General features: G+C 42.5%; 1 protein-coding gene across 1 annotated transcript in view; it reads left to right on the plus strand.

The window, feature by feature from the left end:
- The window catches only part of LOC121561143 (NACHT, LRR and PYD domains-containing protein 5-like), a 16940-nt gene extending 281 nt beyond the window's left edge, over positions 1–16659 (plus strand). The window contains exons 2-17 of the mRNA XM_045219363.1: positions 26–192; positions 334–2125; positions 4268–4441; positions 7009–7173; positions 7633–7679; positions 7816–8362; positions 9694–9740; positions 10349–10386; positions 11034–11098; positions 11231–11445; positions 11634–11893; positions 12504–12638; positions 12769–12901; positions 13004–13033; positions 15409–15691; positions 16620–16659. Coding sequence (XP_045075298.1) covers positions 26–192; positions 334–2125; positions 4268–4441; positions 7009–7173; positions 7633–7679; positions 7816–8362; positions 9694–9740; positions 10349–10386; positions 11034–11098; positions 11231–11445; positions 11634–11893; positions 12504–12638; positions 12769–12901; positions 13004–13033; positions 15409–15691; positions 16620–16626 — 4105 coding nt within the window. The 3' untranslated portion in view covers positions 16627–16659. The remainder of the gene's footprint in view (positions 1–25; positions 193–333; positions 2126–4267; positions 4442–7008; positions 7174–7632; positions 7680–7815; positions 8363–9693; positions 9741–10348; positions 10387–11033; positions 11099–11230; positions 11446–11633; positions 11894–12503; positions 12639–12768; positions 12902–13003; positions 13034–15408; positions 15692–16619) is intronic.
- The last annotated feature ends 995 nt before the right edge of the window (positions 16660–17654 follow it).

Genomic DNA, 17654 nt, shown 5'->3' on the forward strand with positions numbered 1-17654 from the left:
TGATCTCCCTCCCTGTTTTGTTCAGTGTCCAGAAGCCCAGAGCAGAGTCACCTGCCCCCAGCCTGCTATCAATGAAGAGTGATCAGCCACCTGCTTTCAGCCAGGAACCATTACCAGATGACAATAAGGAAGTGGAGAGTTTGGACAGTGAGGATGCATTAAAGATCACACACAACCTTCTGGACAGAAGAAGTAAGACTGTGTTTCATACAATATTACAAAGAACGGGACAAAGGCCCCTCTAACACACACACACACACACACACACACACACACACACACACACACACAAACACAAACTTATGAGTCCCAACTCTCATTGTTTTCCTACAGGTCAAACTCTTCTGACAGTCCAACAAGACATTAAGGCTAAACTGAAACACAAGTATCAACACATATCTGAAGGAATTGGAAACCAAAGTCTGTTAAAGGACATCTACACAGAGCTCTACATCACAGAGGGTGGAAGTGGAGGGGTCAATAAAGAACATGAGGTGAGACAGATAGAGATGGCATCCAAGAAACAAACCACACAAGAGACACCAATCAAATGCAACGACATCTTCAAGCCTTTACCTGGACAAGACAAACCTATCAGAACTGTGCTGACAAAAGGAATCGCTGGCATTGGAAAAACAGTCTCTGTGCAGAAGGTCATCCTTGACTGGGCAGAGGGAAAAGCAAATCAGGACGTTCATTTCATGTTTCCTCTTCCTTTCCGTGATCTGAACCTGAAAAAGGACCAATACAGTCTGATGCAACTTCTTTCCCACTACTTCTCAGAGCTGAAAGAGATTGACAGCATTGAAGATGGTGAAACCAAAACTGTTTTCATTTTTGATGGTCTGGATGAGTGTCGACTTCCTCTAGACTTCAAAAACAATGAGAGGTGCTGTGATGTCACGAAGCCAACCTCAGTGGACGTGCTGCTGACAAACCTCATCAAGGGGAATCTGCTTCCCTCTGCTCTCCTCTGGATAACCTCACGGCCTGCAGCAGCCAATCAGATCCCTCCTGAGTGTGTTGACCAGGTGACAGAGGTACGAGGGTTCAATGATCCACAGAAGGAGGAGTACTTCAGGAAGAAAATCACAGATCAGAATCTGGCCAATGAAATCATCAAACACATGAAGACATCAAGGAGCCTCCACATCATGTGCCACATGCCAGTCTTCTGTTGGATATCAGCCACTGTCCTTGAGATGATGCTGAAAGAGGCAGAGAAGGATGAAGTCCCCAAAACTCTGACCCAGATGTTCACACACTTCACGCTCATCCAAATCATTGTGAAGAACAAGAAGTACAACAAAGCCACAGAGACAAACCCAAAGGAACTGTCTCAGTCAGACAAAGAGATGATCCTGAAACTGGCAAAGCTGGCTTTCCAACAGCTGCAGAAGGGCAACCTGATCTTCTATGAGGAGGACCTGAGAGAGTGTGGCCTTGATGTCACAGAGGCATCAGAGTACTCAGCATTGTGTACAGAGATCTTTAAAGAAGAATCTGGGCTGAACCAAGACAAGGTCTACAGCTTTGTGCATCTGAGCATTCAGGAGTTTCTAGCAGCAGTGCATGCTTTAGAATCATGTCTGGACAAGAAGGAAAATGTTTTTTCCACCACTAGTGAGGATGAAGATGAGGAGTCAATCCAGTTGTCTGATTTACACAGGAGAGCAGTGGACCAGGCCTTGAAGAGTGAGAATGGAGACCTGGACCTGTTCCTCCGCTTCCTTCTGGGTCTCTCACTGGAGTCCAATCAGAATCTGTTACGAGGCCTTCTGACACAGACAGGAAGTACAACACAGAGCAATGAGGAAACAGTTGAGAGAACAGTCAGGTACATTTCAGACAAGATCGAAAGGGAATCCTCACCAGAAAGGATCATCAACTTGTTCCACTGTCTGAATGAACTTGGTGCCAACTCTCTAGTTGAAGACATGCAAACCTCCCTGCGATCAGGAACTCTTTCAGAAACAAGACTAAAACCTGACCAATGTTCAGCCCTGGCCTACCTGTTACTGATGTCAGAGGAGGTGCTGGAGGAGTTTGACCTGAAGACATACACCACATCAGGGAAAGGTTATCAGAGGTTGCTGCCGGTAGTGAAAACCTGCAAGAGAGCACTGTAAGTTCTGCTATTGAGTTGATGTATACAGTATCATTATTCTGAAGGATTTGTATATCTAACAGATGATCTCCTCTCTCCAGACTGGATCGCTGTAAACTCACATATGAATCCTGTGAGACTCTGGCCTCAGCTCTGCAGACACCAAACTCTCCCCTGAGAGAACTGGACCTCAGCTACAATGACCTGGGAGACAGAGGAGTGGAGCTGCTCTGTGTTGGACTAACCAGTCTACTCTGCAACATACAGACACTAGTGTGAGTTAAATATCTTCAGTATCCACTGTGAGTGTTTATATATTATGTATGTAGTTAGTATGTGTATGTTTTTAACATTATTTGAACATCTTGGTAAATATGCAGAAACATACATAAAATGTGATAAATACAGTGGGGAAAAAAAGTATTTAGTCAGCCACCAATTGTGCAAGTTCTCCCACTTAAAAAGATGAGAGAGGCCTGTAATTTTCATCATAGGTACACGTCAACTATGACAGACAAACTGAGAAAAAATTATCCAGAAAGTCACATTGTAGGATTTTTAATGAATTTATTTGCAAATTATGGTGGAAAATAAGTATTTGGTCACCTACAAACAAGCAAGATTTCTGGCTCTCACAGACCTGTAACTTCTTCTTTAAGAGGCTCCTCTGTCCTCCACTCGTTACCTGTATTAATGGCACCTGTTTGAACTTGTTATCAGTATAAAAGACACCTGTCCACAACCTCAAACAGTCACACTCCAAACTCCACTATGGCCAAGACCAAAGAGCTGTCAAAGGACACCAGAAACAAAATTGTAGACCTGTACCAGGCTGGGAAGACTGAATCTGCAATAGGTAAGCAGCTTGGTTTGAAGAAATCAACTGTGGAAGCAATTATTAGGAAATGGAAGACATACAAGACCACTGATAATCTCCCCTCGATCTGGGGCTCCACGCAAGATCTCACCCCGTGGGGGTCAAAATGATCACAAGAACGGTGAGCAAAAAATCCCAGAACCACACGGGGGGACCTAGTGAATGACCTGCAGAGAGCTGGGACCAAAGTAACAAAGCCTACCATCAGTAACACACTACGCCGCCAGGGACTCAAATCCTGCAGTGCCAGACGTGTCCCCCTGCTTAAGCCAGTACATGTCCAGGCCCGTCTGAAGTTTGCTAGAGTGCATTTGGATGATCCAGAAGAGGATTGGGAGAATGTCATATGGTCAGATGAAACCAAAATATAACTTTTTGGTAAAAACTCAACTCGTCGTGTTTGGAGGACAAAGAATGCTGAGTTGCATCCAAAGAACACCATACCTACTGTGAAGCACGGGGGTGGAAACATCATGCTTTGGGGCTGTTTTTCTGCAAAGGGACCAGGACGACTGATCCGTGTAAAGGAAAGAATGAATGGGGCCATGTATCGTGAGATTTTGAGTGAAAACCTCCTTCCATCAGCAAGGGCATTGAAGATGAAACGTGGCTGGGTCTTTCAGCATGACAATGATCCCAAACACACCGCCCGGGCAACGAAGGAGTGGCTTCGTAAGAAGCATTTCAAGGTCCTGGAGTGGCCTAGCCAGTCTCCAGATCTCAACCCCATAGAAAATCTTTGGAGGGGAGTTGAAAGTCCGTGTTGCCCAGCGACAGCCCCAAAACATCACTGCTCTAGAGGAGATCTGCATGGAGGAATGGGCCAAAATACCAGCAACAGTGTGTGAAAACCTTGTGAAGACTTACAGAAAACGTTTGACCTGTGTCATTGCCAACAAAGGGTATATAACAAAGTATTGAGAAACTTTTGTTATTGACCAAATACTTATTTTCCACCATCATTTGCAAATGAATTCATTAAAAATCCTACAATGTAATTTTCTGGAAAAATAATTATCATTTTGTCTGTCATAGTTGGCGTGTACCTATGATGAAAATTACAGGCCTCTCATCTTTTTAAGTGGGAGAACATGCACAATTGGTGGCTGACTAAATACTTTTTTTCCCCCACTGTATATCAAACTAAGGTTAAATATCTTGAGTGAGTTAGTATGTTTTTAACATAGGTTAATCATGTGTCCTTCTGTTATTGTCTTAATGCATCTCATTATTCTTAAAGCTTTGCATATTTAACAGTGTATCGACATATCTCCTCTCTCCAGACTGGCTGGCTGTAAACTCACATATGAATCCTGTGAGACTCTGGCCTCAGCTCTGCAGACACCAAACTCCCCCCTGAGAGAACTGGACCTCAGCTACAATGATCTGGGAGACAGAGGAGTGGAGCTGCTCTGTGTTGGACTAACCAGTCCACTCTGCAACATACAGACACTAGTGTGAGTTAAATATCTTCAGTATCCACTGTGAGTGTTTATATATTATGTATGTACTGTATACTGAACAAGAATATAAACGCAACATGCAACAATTTGAAAGGTTTTACTGAGTTACAGTTCATATGAGGAAATCAGTCAATTGAAATAAATTCATTAGGCCCTAATCTATGGATTTCACATAAATGGGAATTCAGATATGCATCTGTTGGTCACAGATACCTTAAAAAAAAGTATGGGTGTTTATCAGAAAACCAGTCCGTATCTGGTGTGACCACCATTTGCCTCATGCAGCACAACAAATCTCATTCACATAGAGTTGATCAGGCTGTTGATTGTGGCCTGTGGAATGTTGTCCCACTCCTCTTCAATGGCTGTGCGAAGTTGCTGGAAACTGCCGGGAACTGGAAGACGCTGTCGTACACGTCGATCCAGAGCATCCCAAACAGGCATGTCTGGTGAGTATGCAGTCCATGGAAGAACTGGGACATTTTCAGCTTCCAGGAAATGTGTACAGATCCTTGTGACATGGGGCAGTGCATTATCATGCTGAAACATGAGGTGATGGGGGCGGTTGAATGGCACGACAATGGGCCTCAGGATCTCATCACGGTATCTCTGTGCATTCAAATTGCCATCGATAAAATGTGATTGTGTTCATTGTCCGTAGCTTATGCCTGCCCATACCATAACCCCACCGCCACCATGGGGCACTCTGTTCACAACGTTTAAATCAGCAAACCGCTTGCCCACACAATGCCATCACGACGCCATACACGCTTTCTGCCATCTTCCCGGTACAGTTGAAACCGGGATTCATCCGTGAAGAGCACACTTCTCCAGTGTGCCAGTGGCCATCGAAGGTGAGCATTTGCCCACAGAAGTTGGTTACGACGCCGAACTGCATTCAGGTCAAGACCCTGGTGAGGATGACGAGCACGCAGATGAGCTTCCCTGAGAAGGTTTCTGACAGTTTGTGCAGAAAGTATTTGGTTGTGAAAACCCACAGTTAAATCAGCTGTCCTGGTGGCTTGTCTCAGACCATCCTGCAGGTGAAGAAGCCGGATGTGGAGGTCCTGGGCTGGCGTGGTTACATGTGGTCTGCGGTTGTGAGGCCGGTTGGATGTACTGCCAAATTCTCTAAAATGATGTTGGAGGCGGTTTATGGTAGAGAAATTAACATAAAATTCTCTAGCAACAGCTCTGGTGGACATTCCTGCAGTCATCATGCCAATTGCACGCTCCCTCAAAACTTGAGACATCTGTGGCATTGTGTTGTGTGACAAAACTGCACATTTCAGAGTGGCCTTTTATTGTCCCCAGCACAAGGTGCACCTGTGTAATGATCATGCAGTTTAATCAGCTTCTTGATATACCACACCTGTCAGGTGAATGGATTATCTTAACAAAGGAGAAACGCTCACTAACAGGGACCTAAACAAATTTATGCACAACATTTGAGAGAAATAAGCTTTTGTGCGTATGGAACATATCTGGGATCTTTTATTTCAGCTCATGAAACGTGGGACCAACACTTTACATGTTGGGTTTATATTTCTGTTCAGTATAGTTAGTATGTGTATGTTTTTAACATTATTTTAACGTTTTGGGACATATCCAGAAACATACATAACATATATAAAACTAAGGTAAATAAATATCTTGAGTGAGTTAGTATGTTTTTAACATTGGTTAATCATGTGTCCTTCTGTTATTGTCTTAATGCATCTCATTATTCTTCAAGCTTTGCATATTTAACAGTGTATCACTATATCTCCTCTCTCCAGACTGTCTGGCTGTAAACTCACATATGAATCCTGTGAGACTCTGGCTTCAGCTCTGCAGACACCAAACTCCCCCCTGAGAGAACTGAACCTCAGCTACAATGACCTGGGAGACAGAGGAGTGGAGCTGCTCTGTGTTGGACTAACCAGTCCACTCTGCAACATACAGACACTAGTGTGAGTTAACTTTCTTCAGTATGACTTATTATGTGGATGTTTTAAACATTTGTTAATCATGTGCTCTTCTACCCTCTAGTCTAGGTCAGTGTGGTCTGACAGAGGGTTGCTGTTCAGATCTGGCCTCAGTCCTGAGTTCACCCAACTCACAACTGAAACAACTGGAGCTGAGAGACAATGACCTGCAGGACTCAGGAGTTACACTGCTGTCTGCTGGACTGGAGGATCCAGACTGTATACTACACACACTGGGGTAAGTACAGCTGTTTCAGTCAGGTCGGTACTGAGCTAAGTTACACTGCCCTCTGCTGGACTGGAGGATCCAGACTGTAAACTACACACACTGGGGTATGTACAGCTGTTTCAGTCAGGTCGGTACTGAGCTGAGTTACACTGCCCTCTGCTGGACTGGAGGATCCAGACTGTAAACTACACACACTGGGGTATGTACAGCTGTTTCAGTCAGGTCGGTACTCTGAAAATATATACAAATACTCTGAAAATCAAATGTTTCATGACAATGTTTGTGTCATGGACAAATATACGGGTGTCCTACAAGATGATTGACACCAGTCCACCAACCTAGACAGCTGTTGTGTCTCTCTGTAGGCTGTCTGGCTGTCTGGTCACAGAGGAGGGCTTTGCTGCTCTGTCTTCAGCTCTGAGGTCAAACCCCTCCCACCTGAAAGAGCTGGACCTGAGCTACAATCACCCAGGAGACTCTGCAGGGGGACTGCTTTCAGCTGCTCTGGTGGATCCCACAGATAAACTGAAGTAAGTCAGAATAGATGTCCTAATAGTGTGAGCAGTGGTTGTGTCCTATGTAGTGTAGTAGGTTCAGTAACATGAGGACCTGATGGTAGAATTAAGGGGACGTTTACCCAGCAGGCTTAGCACTCCAACACAGCATACATCGTCACCACATGAATACTCTTCTTCTGCATCTCTGATATCCTGTTGGAATTGTACTCTGTTCTGTATGCAGTATGTAGGAAAGAATACCTGAATGTCTCTAGTAATGAATTGTACTCTGTTCTGTATGCAGTAGGTAGGATAGAATACCTGTATTTCTCTAGTAATGAATTGTACTCTGTTCTGTATGCAGTATGTAGGATAGAATACCTGTATGTATCTATTAATGAACTTGGATAGTGCACCAGAACACAACAATATGGTTTAAATGTTGACTGCTTTATTAGGTCTTTGTCAGTCAATAACCTGTTTCTCCTACAGTGTGGATCATGGTGGAGAGTTCAGGCTGAAATCAGGGCTGAGGAAATGTAAGTCTCTTCAATCCTAATTAACTGCATATTCAGAACTACAGTAACATAGTAACTAATCAATACTTGTTCTCTACCTACAAAACAACATTTTATATGAAGATGTGGTTTGATTAAACTCTCCTTTTGTCTACAGATGCCTGTCATCTCACCCTGGACCCAAATACAGCAAACCCAAACCTGATACTGTCTGAGGGGAACAGGAAGGTGACACGGGTGGAGGAGAAGCAGCATTATGAAGACCATCCAGACAGATTTGAACGTCATCCCCAAGTTCTCTGCAGAGAAGTCTTATCTGGATCTCGTTATTACTGGGAGGTGGAGAAGGATGGTGACTGGGCTCACATTGGTGTGGCGTACAAAGGAATGAAGAGAAAGGGAGAGATGGAGGACAGTTGGATTGGAGCCAATAGGAAGTCCTGGTGTTTATTATGCTCTGACAGTGTATATAACTTTTACCATCCTGGAGTCAGCAGATCCATCCCTGGTCCTGTTTCTAACAGAGTTGGAGTGTATCTGGACTGGCCAGCTGGTACTTTGTCCTTCTATAGTGTGTCCTCCTCTGGTACACTGACACACCTTTACACAGAACACACCACATTCACTGAACCCCTCTATCCTGGGTTTGGGGTTTATTCCTCCTCAGTGACCCTGTGTCAGATAGATGACCAACACATTCAAAGGTGAGTCATAGCAATGTTTTATCATGTGTTTTCCTCTGGAATCATTCCTACAATTAGATTAGTAGTAGTGGTGTGTTTTAATGTGTTCTGTTGGACCTACAGACAGTTAGATTAGTAGTAGTGGTGTGTTTTAATGTGTTCTGTTGGACCTACAGACAGTTAGATTAGTAGTAGTGGTGTGTTTTAATGTGTTCTGTTGGACCTACAGACAGTTAGATTAGTAGTAGTGGTGTGTTTTAATGTGTTCTGTTGGACCTACAGACAGTTAGATTAGTAGTAGTGGTGTGTTTTAATGTGTTCTGTTGGACCTACAGACAGTTAGATTAGTAGTGGTCGGTTTTAATGTGTTCTGTTGGACCTACAGACAGTTAGATTAGTAGTGGTGGTGTGTTTTAATGTGTTCTGTTGGACCTACAGACAGTTAGATTAGTAGTAGTGGTGTGTTTTAATGTGTTCTGTTGGACCTACAGACAGTTAGATTAGTAGTAGTGGTGTGTTTTAATGTGTTCTGTTGGACCTACAGACAGTTAGATTAGTAGTAGTGGTGTGTTTTAATGTGTTCTGTTGGACCTACAGACAGTTAGATTAGTAGTAGTGGTGTGTTTTAATGTGTTCTGTTGGACCTACAGACTAATAGATTAGTAGTAGTGGTGTGTTTTAATGTGTTCTGTTGGACCTACAGACAGTTAGATTAGTAGTAGTGGTGTGTTTTAAGGTGTTCTGTTGGACCTACAGACAGTTAGATTAGTAGTAGTGGTGTGTTTTAATGTGTTCTGTTGGACCTACAGACAGTTAGATTAGTAGTAGTGGTGTGTTTTAATGTGTTCTGTTGGACCTACAGACAGTTAGATTAGTAGTAGTGGTGTGTTTTAATGTGTTCTGTTGGACCTACAGACAGTTAGATTAGTAGTAGTGGTGTGTTTTAATGTGTTCTGTTGGACCTACAGACAGTTAGATTAGTAGTAGTGGTGTGTTTTAATGTGTTCTGTTGGATGTACAGATGTTTCCTCTCCTATGTCTCACTGTAGTGTCAGTTTCACTCTAACCACAAGAGGGCATCAGAACCTGTTAAAATGATACCTGGTGACTTCACGTCTCTAGGGGCTTTCATCAAGATAAGCAATGTCACCTGTAATGTCACCATCAGTATTGACTCCATGGAAGTTGACATAGTGTTATGTCACATTTGGCAATGCACCCTACATAGGGAGCTGTTCTGTCACCCTTTATACACCCTTTGTATTGCTTATGAAGACTGTATGTATGCTATATAAAGCCTTTATAAGTTGTATTTAGTTTAATCACAGTCTATCCATCTGCTTTCCCAACAGCAGAGACCATGGTGGAGAGTGTTGTATCAAGCCTGGACCTGAGAAATGTGAGCGTTAACTGATTTAATTGTTTTTCAATCAAAATACTTTTAAAGCGTTACTTGAGTCCCAGGCAAGGAACACAATCATGATCTATTTGGTCAAAACAAACGTAAAGGTAGAGTCAGCAATATGATGTAGATGCACAAAGTAAACATCATAGTGGGTGAACTTCTACAACAACTAAGAGCGTTGGAGGGCGATGCTAAACTTCTCTGTTTTGGTCCCGTGGCTACCACGCTGTAAGAGTGAAGAGAACCCGTGCACATGGGCAAATACTGTGTGAGAGAGAAGTCAGGCATCTTGCTCATCACAATATCTGCGGTGCTGCTCGTACAACATCATTTAGCTGACTCTACCTTTAAGCTCTCATCCTGGGATCTACCAGAAATCAGGCCCCCAACATCTCCAAAACATGGACCAGAACCATGTTGTTTCCTGCTTCCACAAACATTCATTAATATAACACTAATGTCAGATTATGGTATGATAATGAGTGTACATTCTAAGACTGTTGCTCACTTACATTCATTTTTATTACAAGTCTGTTTAATATTTATTAATTCATTATTACATGAGATTGTCTGTTTTAAATAACAACTACTTTTGACTTCAGGGATTCCTCAGAGCTGTAAGACTTGTGACCATGTTGAGGTAAGTCATAATGTCAATTCTCACTTTTACATACCTTCAGGAGTCAGGCACAGTCTGAAAGCCAGGTGTGTACTGACCAACCATTCATACTGGGATATAGACAGTCCTGTGTTCTGCTTTAGTAATATAAACACAGTCTGAAAGCCAGGTGTGTACTGACCAACCATTCATACTGGGATATAGACAGTCCTGTGTTCTGCTTTAGTAATATAAACACAGTCTGAAAGCCAGGTGTGTACTGACCAACCATTCATACTGGGATATAGACAGTCCTGTGTTCTGCTTTAGTAATATAAACACAGTCTGAAAGCCAGGTGTGTACTGACCAACCATTCATACTGGGATATAGACAGTCCTGTGTTCTGCTTGTAGGAATGCAGGATTTTAACTTCTGTCATATTTTGTCATTAGACAGTTTAATTGGATCAATCCCCAGCATTCCATGTAACATTGAATAAATACATTCGATAAATTACTTTGTTCATTTAATGAGACAGTTTCCCGGACAAAGATTAAGCCTAGTCTTGGACCTTAAAGAACTTTCTATTGAAACTTCCATTGATCATGCTTTAAGTCCAGCACTAGACTCATTCTGTGTCCAGGAAACAGGCCCCATATGTATAACTGACATGCTTGTCCTTGTTCAGGACTCCACACACTGGCTTCAGATTGAACCCTTGACTTCCACTGTCCAGGAAGTGACAATGTTCAGGTAAAATAACTACTTTTAACATTTCATTCCACTTGCTAGTGTATTTCCCCATTACCTTTGGGAATAGTCTTCTAATCCAACCTCTCCATTTGACGATTGACCCTCTCTACCATATCTTGTTGTTGCCCTCAGGCACAGGACACCCAAAGGGCGTTATGAGTGCACAGTGTCTGGGCTCCGCTGGGTGTGTGACAGAGATGTCATTCTGAAGTATCACTTCAGGAACTGGTATCCCTACAGTCACCTTCTGAAAGACATGCAGTACGGACAAGGTGGTCCATTGCTGGACATCACTATGGAGTTAGGTGAACTGGAGGAAGTTCATCTGCCACACTTTGTCTGTTTAGGTAAAACCATATAGACATAGTATTCAGAAAGACATTTCCATGTAACTGAGTTTCACTTCCTGAATGAATGAATGAACTACTCTGGGAGTTTGAGTTTACTGTGATCTGATACTGCATATTCTTTGTGTTTTAGTTGGATGAATAATCCAATATTTGTCTTTCTGTCTCCTTTTTATTGTGTTGTTCAGGGACCAACCCTTCCCTGAGGAATGAGATGAAGATTCTTCATGTAGAGGAACATGGAGTGTCTGTTGAGGAAGTGCATGAGGTCACCAGATTCCATGCTAAGATTCTCCATCCCAAGTTCTCAGCTATCGCTGTTATACTGAGCTATATCTTTTTTTGGAACGTAGATGTCCACTGTGACGTGGTCCTCTATATGGCAGTAAAAAAGGCAACAGTAATTTCACGGCTGTACATGCTCCTCAGAAACTCCAGTCAGAAAGAGGTGAGGCACCATCATTGAAGTGACAACAGTATGTTGAAACTTACTAAAGGAAAGCTGATAGTTTGTTGAAAATCTATAGATTACAAAGACAACATGCAGCTCTGTGAGAAATCTATTTCTGTCTCATTCATTTGAAGAGCCAGTAGACGGCACTCTTCTCTCTGTTCGAAGGAGAACCCAATGCCCCGGGGCAGTGAAGGGGACATTGCCCCTGAGTAGTGTGCTGTCTTTCGCATGGGACGTTAAACATGTTTCCTGACTCTCTGTGGTCACTAAAGATCCCATGGAACTTATCGTAAGAGTAGGGGTGTTAACCCCGGTGTCCTGGCTAAATTCACTATCTGGCCCTCATACCATCACGGCCACCTAATCATCCCCAGCTTCCAATTGGCTCATTCATCCCCTTTCCCCTGTAACACTTCCCGAGGTCGTTGCTGTAAAATAGACTCTCTTCTCAGTCAATTACCTGGTAAAATAAGGGTAAAAAATCTATACATTGATTGTACACATTTTTGGGGCTTGATAAAAAAGGATTGCTCAGTGAGCTGCATGTTATGTGAATTATTAGACTACATTGTTCAGACTGACTACTACACTGCTCATTTTGTAGGCTGTTCGGGACCGGGAGAAGAATCAGGTGTCCCAAGGATATTCAGAATTTCTGCTGTCAAGTCCAAACGGGTCCTTAAAGCTGAACAGTTGGTTTGCAGTCAAGAATCCCCATTCCTCCTCCATCAATCCAGAGGTGCAGTTTTAGCAGGCTGAGGACATGAATCTGTCATATTATATATTAATAACTGGAATATCATTCTATTTCTTTTCTCTCTCTCTCTCTGTCTGTTGTCTCAATCGTTGCACCATATGACCTTCTACAGAAGATTCAGCTGTTACCAGCAGACACCACACCAAGCTGTTGTAAGATGGTTATGAGAAACACAGGGGTTGACATTGAGATGGAGTTAATCGGGGATGATGAGAGGACAGTATGGAAATCAGTGGTATCAAAAGGTAAGAAATACTATACATGAACACTATGTCAATCATAAATGTCATTTTCTTACAGATGCTATTAAAATGTTTTTATGATGTTTTCTCTTGTTTGTCTTTTAGATGAATACAGCAAAGACTCTCATCCAATAGGTACGTTTGTTTTTGTGGACGAGGTTTATAAAACGGGTTATAGAGCGAACGTCTCTTCAAGTTGTGATGAAGGACACTGATGAAGACCTTCATGAGTCATGTTCAGTGGGGTGATGAAGGTCTTCATGAGTCATGTTCAGTGGGGTGATGAAGACCTTCATGAGTCATGTTCAGTGGGGTGATGAAGGTCTTCATGAGTCATGTTCAGTGGGGTGATGAAGGTCTTCATGAGTCATGTTCAGTGGGGTGATGAAGGTCTTCATGAGTCATGTTCAGTGGGGTGATGAAGGTCTTCATGAGTCATGTTCAGTGGGGTGATGAAGGTCTTCATGAGTCATGTTCAGTGGGGTGATGAAGGTCTTCATGAGTCATGTTCAGTGGGGTGATGAAGGTCTTCATGAGTCATGTTCAGTGGGGTGATGAAGGTCTTCATGAGTCATGTTCAGTGGGGTGATGAAGGTCTTCATGAGTCATGTTCAGTGGGGTGATGAAGGTCTTCATGAGTCATGTTCAGTGGGGTGATGAAGGTCTTCATGAGTCATGTTCAGTGGGGTGATGAAGGTCTTCATGAGTCATGTTCAGTGGGGTGATGAAGGTCTTCATGAGTCATGTTCAGTGGGATGATGAAGACCTTCATGAGTCATGTTCAGTGGGGTGATGAAGGTCTTCATGAGTCATGTTCAGTGGGGTGATGAAGGTCTTCATGAGTCATGTTCAGTGGGGTGATGAAGGTCTTCATGAGTCATGTTCAGTGGGGTGATGAAGGTCTTCATGAGTCATGTTCAGTAGGGTGATGAAGGTCTTCATGAGTCATGTTCAGTGGGGTGATGAAGGTCTTCATGAGTCATGTTCAGTGTTGTGTAATGCTACAGAACATTCAGACAGAAACCCAGTGCCTTGCAAAAGTATCTGCATCACATTTTATTGTGTTACAAAGCGGGATTAAAGGGGATTTAATTGTCATTTTATGTCAACAATCTACACCAAATACTGTAATGTCAAAGTGGAAGAATATTTATATATATATATTTGGATTGATAGAAATGAAATAGCTCCCTGAGTCAATACATGTTAGAAACACCTTGGCAGCCATTACAGCTGGGAGTCTTCTTGTCTAAGTCTCTAAGAGCTTTCCACACCTGGATTGTACAATATTAGCCCATTATTCTTTTCATAATTCTTCAAGCTCTGTCAAGATGTTGGGGATCGTGGCTAGACTGCAGTTTTCAAGTCTTGCCATTGATTTTCAAGCAGATTTAAGTCAAAACTGTAACTTGGCCACTCAGGAACATTCACTGTCTTCTTGGTAAGCAACTCCAGTGTAGATATGGCCTTGTGTTGTAGGTTATTGTCCTGCTGAAAGGTGAATTCCTCTCCCAGTGTCTGGTGAAAAGTAGACTGAACCAGATTTCCTCTAGGATTTTGTCTGTGCTTAGCTCCATCCCATTTCTTTTTATCCTGAAAAACTCCTCACTATTGTCAAGCATGCCCATAACATGATGCAGCCACCACCATGGTTGAAAGTAAGGAGGCAGTTACTCAGTGATGTGTTGTGTTGGATTTGCCCCAAACATGAGGCTTTGCATTTAGGCCAAAAAGTGTATTCCTTTACCGTTTCCTTTTGCAGTATTACTTTAGTACCTTGTTGCATATAAGATACATGTTTTGGAATATTTTTATTCTGTATATTTGTGTTATTTTAAGTCATTATTGTGGAGTCACTACAATGTTGTTGATCCATCCTCAGTTTTCTCCCATCACAGACATTGAACTCTGTAACTGTTTTGAAATCACCAATGGCCTCATGGTGAGATCACTAAGCAGTTTCCTTCCTGTCCTGCAGCTCAGTTCAGAAGGACGACTGCATCTTTGATGTGTCTGGGTGGTTTAATACATCACCCACAGGATAATTATTAACTTGACCATGCTTAAAGAGATATTCAATGGCTGATGTGTTATTGTTACCCATCTACCAATCACTGTCCTTCTTTATGAGGCTTTCTAAAAGATCCCTGGTCTTTGGATATAGTTGAATCTGTGCTTGAAATGCAACACTTGACTGAGGGACCTTCCAGATGTTGAATGTATGGGGGACAGGTCCACTTTGACATTAGATTATTCTGAGTAGATTGTTGATAAAACATTCATAAGGGCATCAATTTTCAATGACTTCTCAATAAACCTAATAGGAAAAATTATTATTTCAATTTTTTTATTTTAAATTGACTGACTTTAATTGGAATTGACCACAACCCTGGAGTCGGCTCTATACAATAAATGACTATCAGAGGAATGATAACTGGAGAGACTGGAAGATGTAGAAACAGCTGCTGTTAACCCTAAAGCCATATTAATTTAATTGACCCCCCCTTCAGCATTAACAGTCCCTGACATTCCTGCTGAGGAGTTTCTGAAGAAACACTGGGCTAAACTCATTCAGCGAACCAAAAACTCAATGCCAATAGCAGATGATCTGTGGTCAAAGAACATGATTGGTGAAGAAGAGCACTCCAGAATAACAGCTGAAACAACTGAACAGGACCGAATGAGAAAACTACTGAAAGCAGTCATCCCCAAAGGACCAGAAGTGACGGGAGCTTGTCTCAAAGCTCTCGTTGAACATGAAAACCATCTTGTTAAGGACTTGAGTGAATCTAGGTAAGACAGTTTTCTTTGCTCCCTCCCTTGAATATGTGTAATGATTAAAATATAGGTCAAATAAAAATACAGCTACCCAGATCAAAGAGGAACTGTTTTTCCAGAATGGAAGCATGTTTTAGTGTTTCTGTCTGTAATAAATGACTGTTATCTTATTGTAGTTACATCATAGGACCATCATCACATCATTATCTCAGGTGGAACTCCTCCTTCTCCTCCATACTTTCTGATCTCTCTCTTCCCTTCTCCTCCATACTTTCTGATCTCTCTCTTCCCTTCTCCTCCATACTTTCTGATCTCTCTCTTCCCTTCTCCTCCATACTTTCTGATCTCTCTCTTCCCTTCTCCTCCATACTTTCTGATATCTCTCTTCCCTTCTCCTCCATACTTTCTGATCTCTCTCTTCCCTTCTCCTCCATACTTTCTGATCTCTCTCTTCCCTTCTCCTCCATACTTTCTGATCTCTCTCTTCCCTTCTCCTCCGTACTTTCTGATCTCTCTCTTCCCTTCTCCTCCATACTTTCTGATCTCTCTCTCCCCTTCTCCTCCATACTTTCTGATCTCTCTCTTCCCTTCTCCTCCATACTTTCTGATCTCTCTCTTCCCTTCTTCTCCATACTTTCTGATCTCTCTCTTCCCTTCTCCTCCATACTTTCTGATCTCTCTCTTCCCTTCTCCTCCATACTTTCTGATCTCTCTCTTCCCTTCTCCTCCATAATTTCTGATCTCTCTCTTCCCTTCTCCTCCATACTTTCTGATCTCTCTCTTCCCTTCTCCTCCATACTTTCTGATCTCTCTCTTCCCTTCTCCTCCATACTTTCTGATCTCTCTCTTCCCTTCTCCTCCATACTTTCTGATCTCTCTCTTCCCTTCTCCTCCATACTTTCTGATCTCTCTCTTCCCTTCTCCTCCATCCTGTTTCTTATAGAACCTAATCTGAAGACGCTGAGGCCTGTCTCCTAGTCTGTGGACTAAGACACTTCTTCACCTAATCTGAAGACGCTGAGGCCTGTCTCCTAGTCTGTGGACTAAGACACTTCTTCACCTAATCTGAAGACGCTGAGGCCTGTCTCCTAGTCTGTGGACTAAGACACTTCTTCACCTAATCTGAAGATGCTGAGGCCTGTCTCCTAGTCTGTGAACTAAGACACTTCTTCACCTAATCTGAAGACGCTGAGGCCTGTCTCCTAGTCTGTTGACTAAGACACTTCTTCACCTAATCTGAAGACGCTGAGGCCTGTCTCCTAGTCTGTGGACTAAGACACTTCTTCACCTAATCTGAAGACGCTGAGGCCTGTCTCCTAGTCTGTGGACTAAGACACTTCTTCACCTAATCTGAAGACGCTGAGGCCTGTCTCCTAGTCTGTGGACTAAGACACTTCTTCACCTAGGAATGTATTTTTTGTGTGTGTGTCTTTGTATATACTGTGTGTGAGTTGGTCTCTGATTACTGTGATTAGTTCAATGTAACGTCATATACTATACATTATAATCAGTCTGTTTTGGGTTTGCAGAATCATTGTATATCATTGGTTTTCCATCCTATCATGTTACCACACAGATGTGAGTGTCTAGCTCAGCGGTTCCCAATCTTTCCCATTCTGGAGACCATCAAATCACCGTCCAAAGCTCTTGAGGACCACCATTCACGGAGTCGCTGTTCTTTTCCCACATCAAATATATTGCCGGTCAAATTCTATCAATAGATGGGAATGTAACAAAGCCTGTAAAGGTCTATTATTATTATTATAAACTAGTTGCATTGTGAAAAGGAATGTAAAATTGCTTATAATACCATTAATACTCCCAACTGTTATTATTTTTGAATAATAAAATACTACAATCTAAAAGTAATTGAGGACCACCTGCACCACCCCCAAGGACCACAGGTTGGGGACCACTGGTCTGGAGTCCTTCTGCCAAACCTGGTTGTTGTGTAACACTGCCCTCCCCTGGTAGTACT

This window comes from Coregonus clupeaformis, unplaced genomic scaffold (genome assembly GCF_020615455.1).
Source record: "Coregonus clupeaformis isolate EN_2021a unplaced genomic scaffold, ASM2061545v1 scaf2303, whole genome shotgun sequence".
In the NCBI taxonomy this organism is placed as follows: Eukaryota; Metazoa; Chordata; class Actinopteri; order Salmoniformes; family Salmonidae; genus Coregonus; species Coregonus clupeaformis.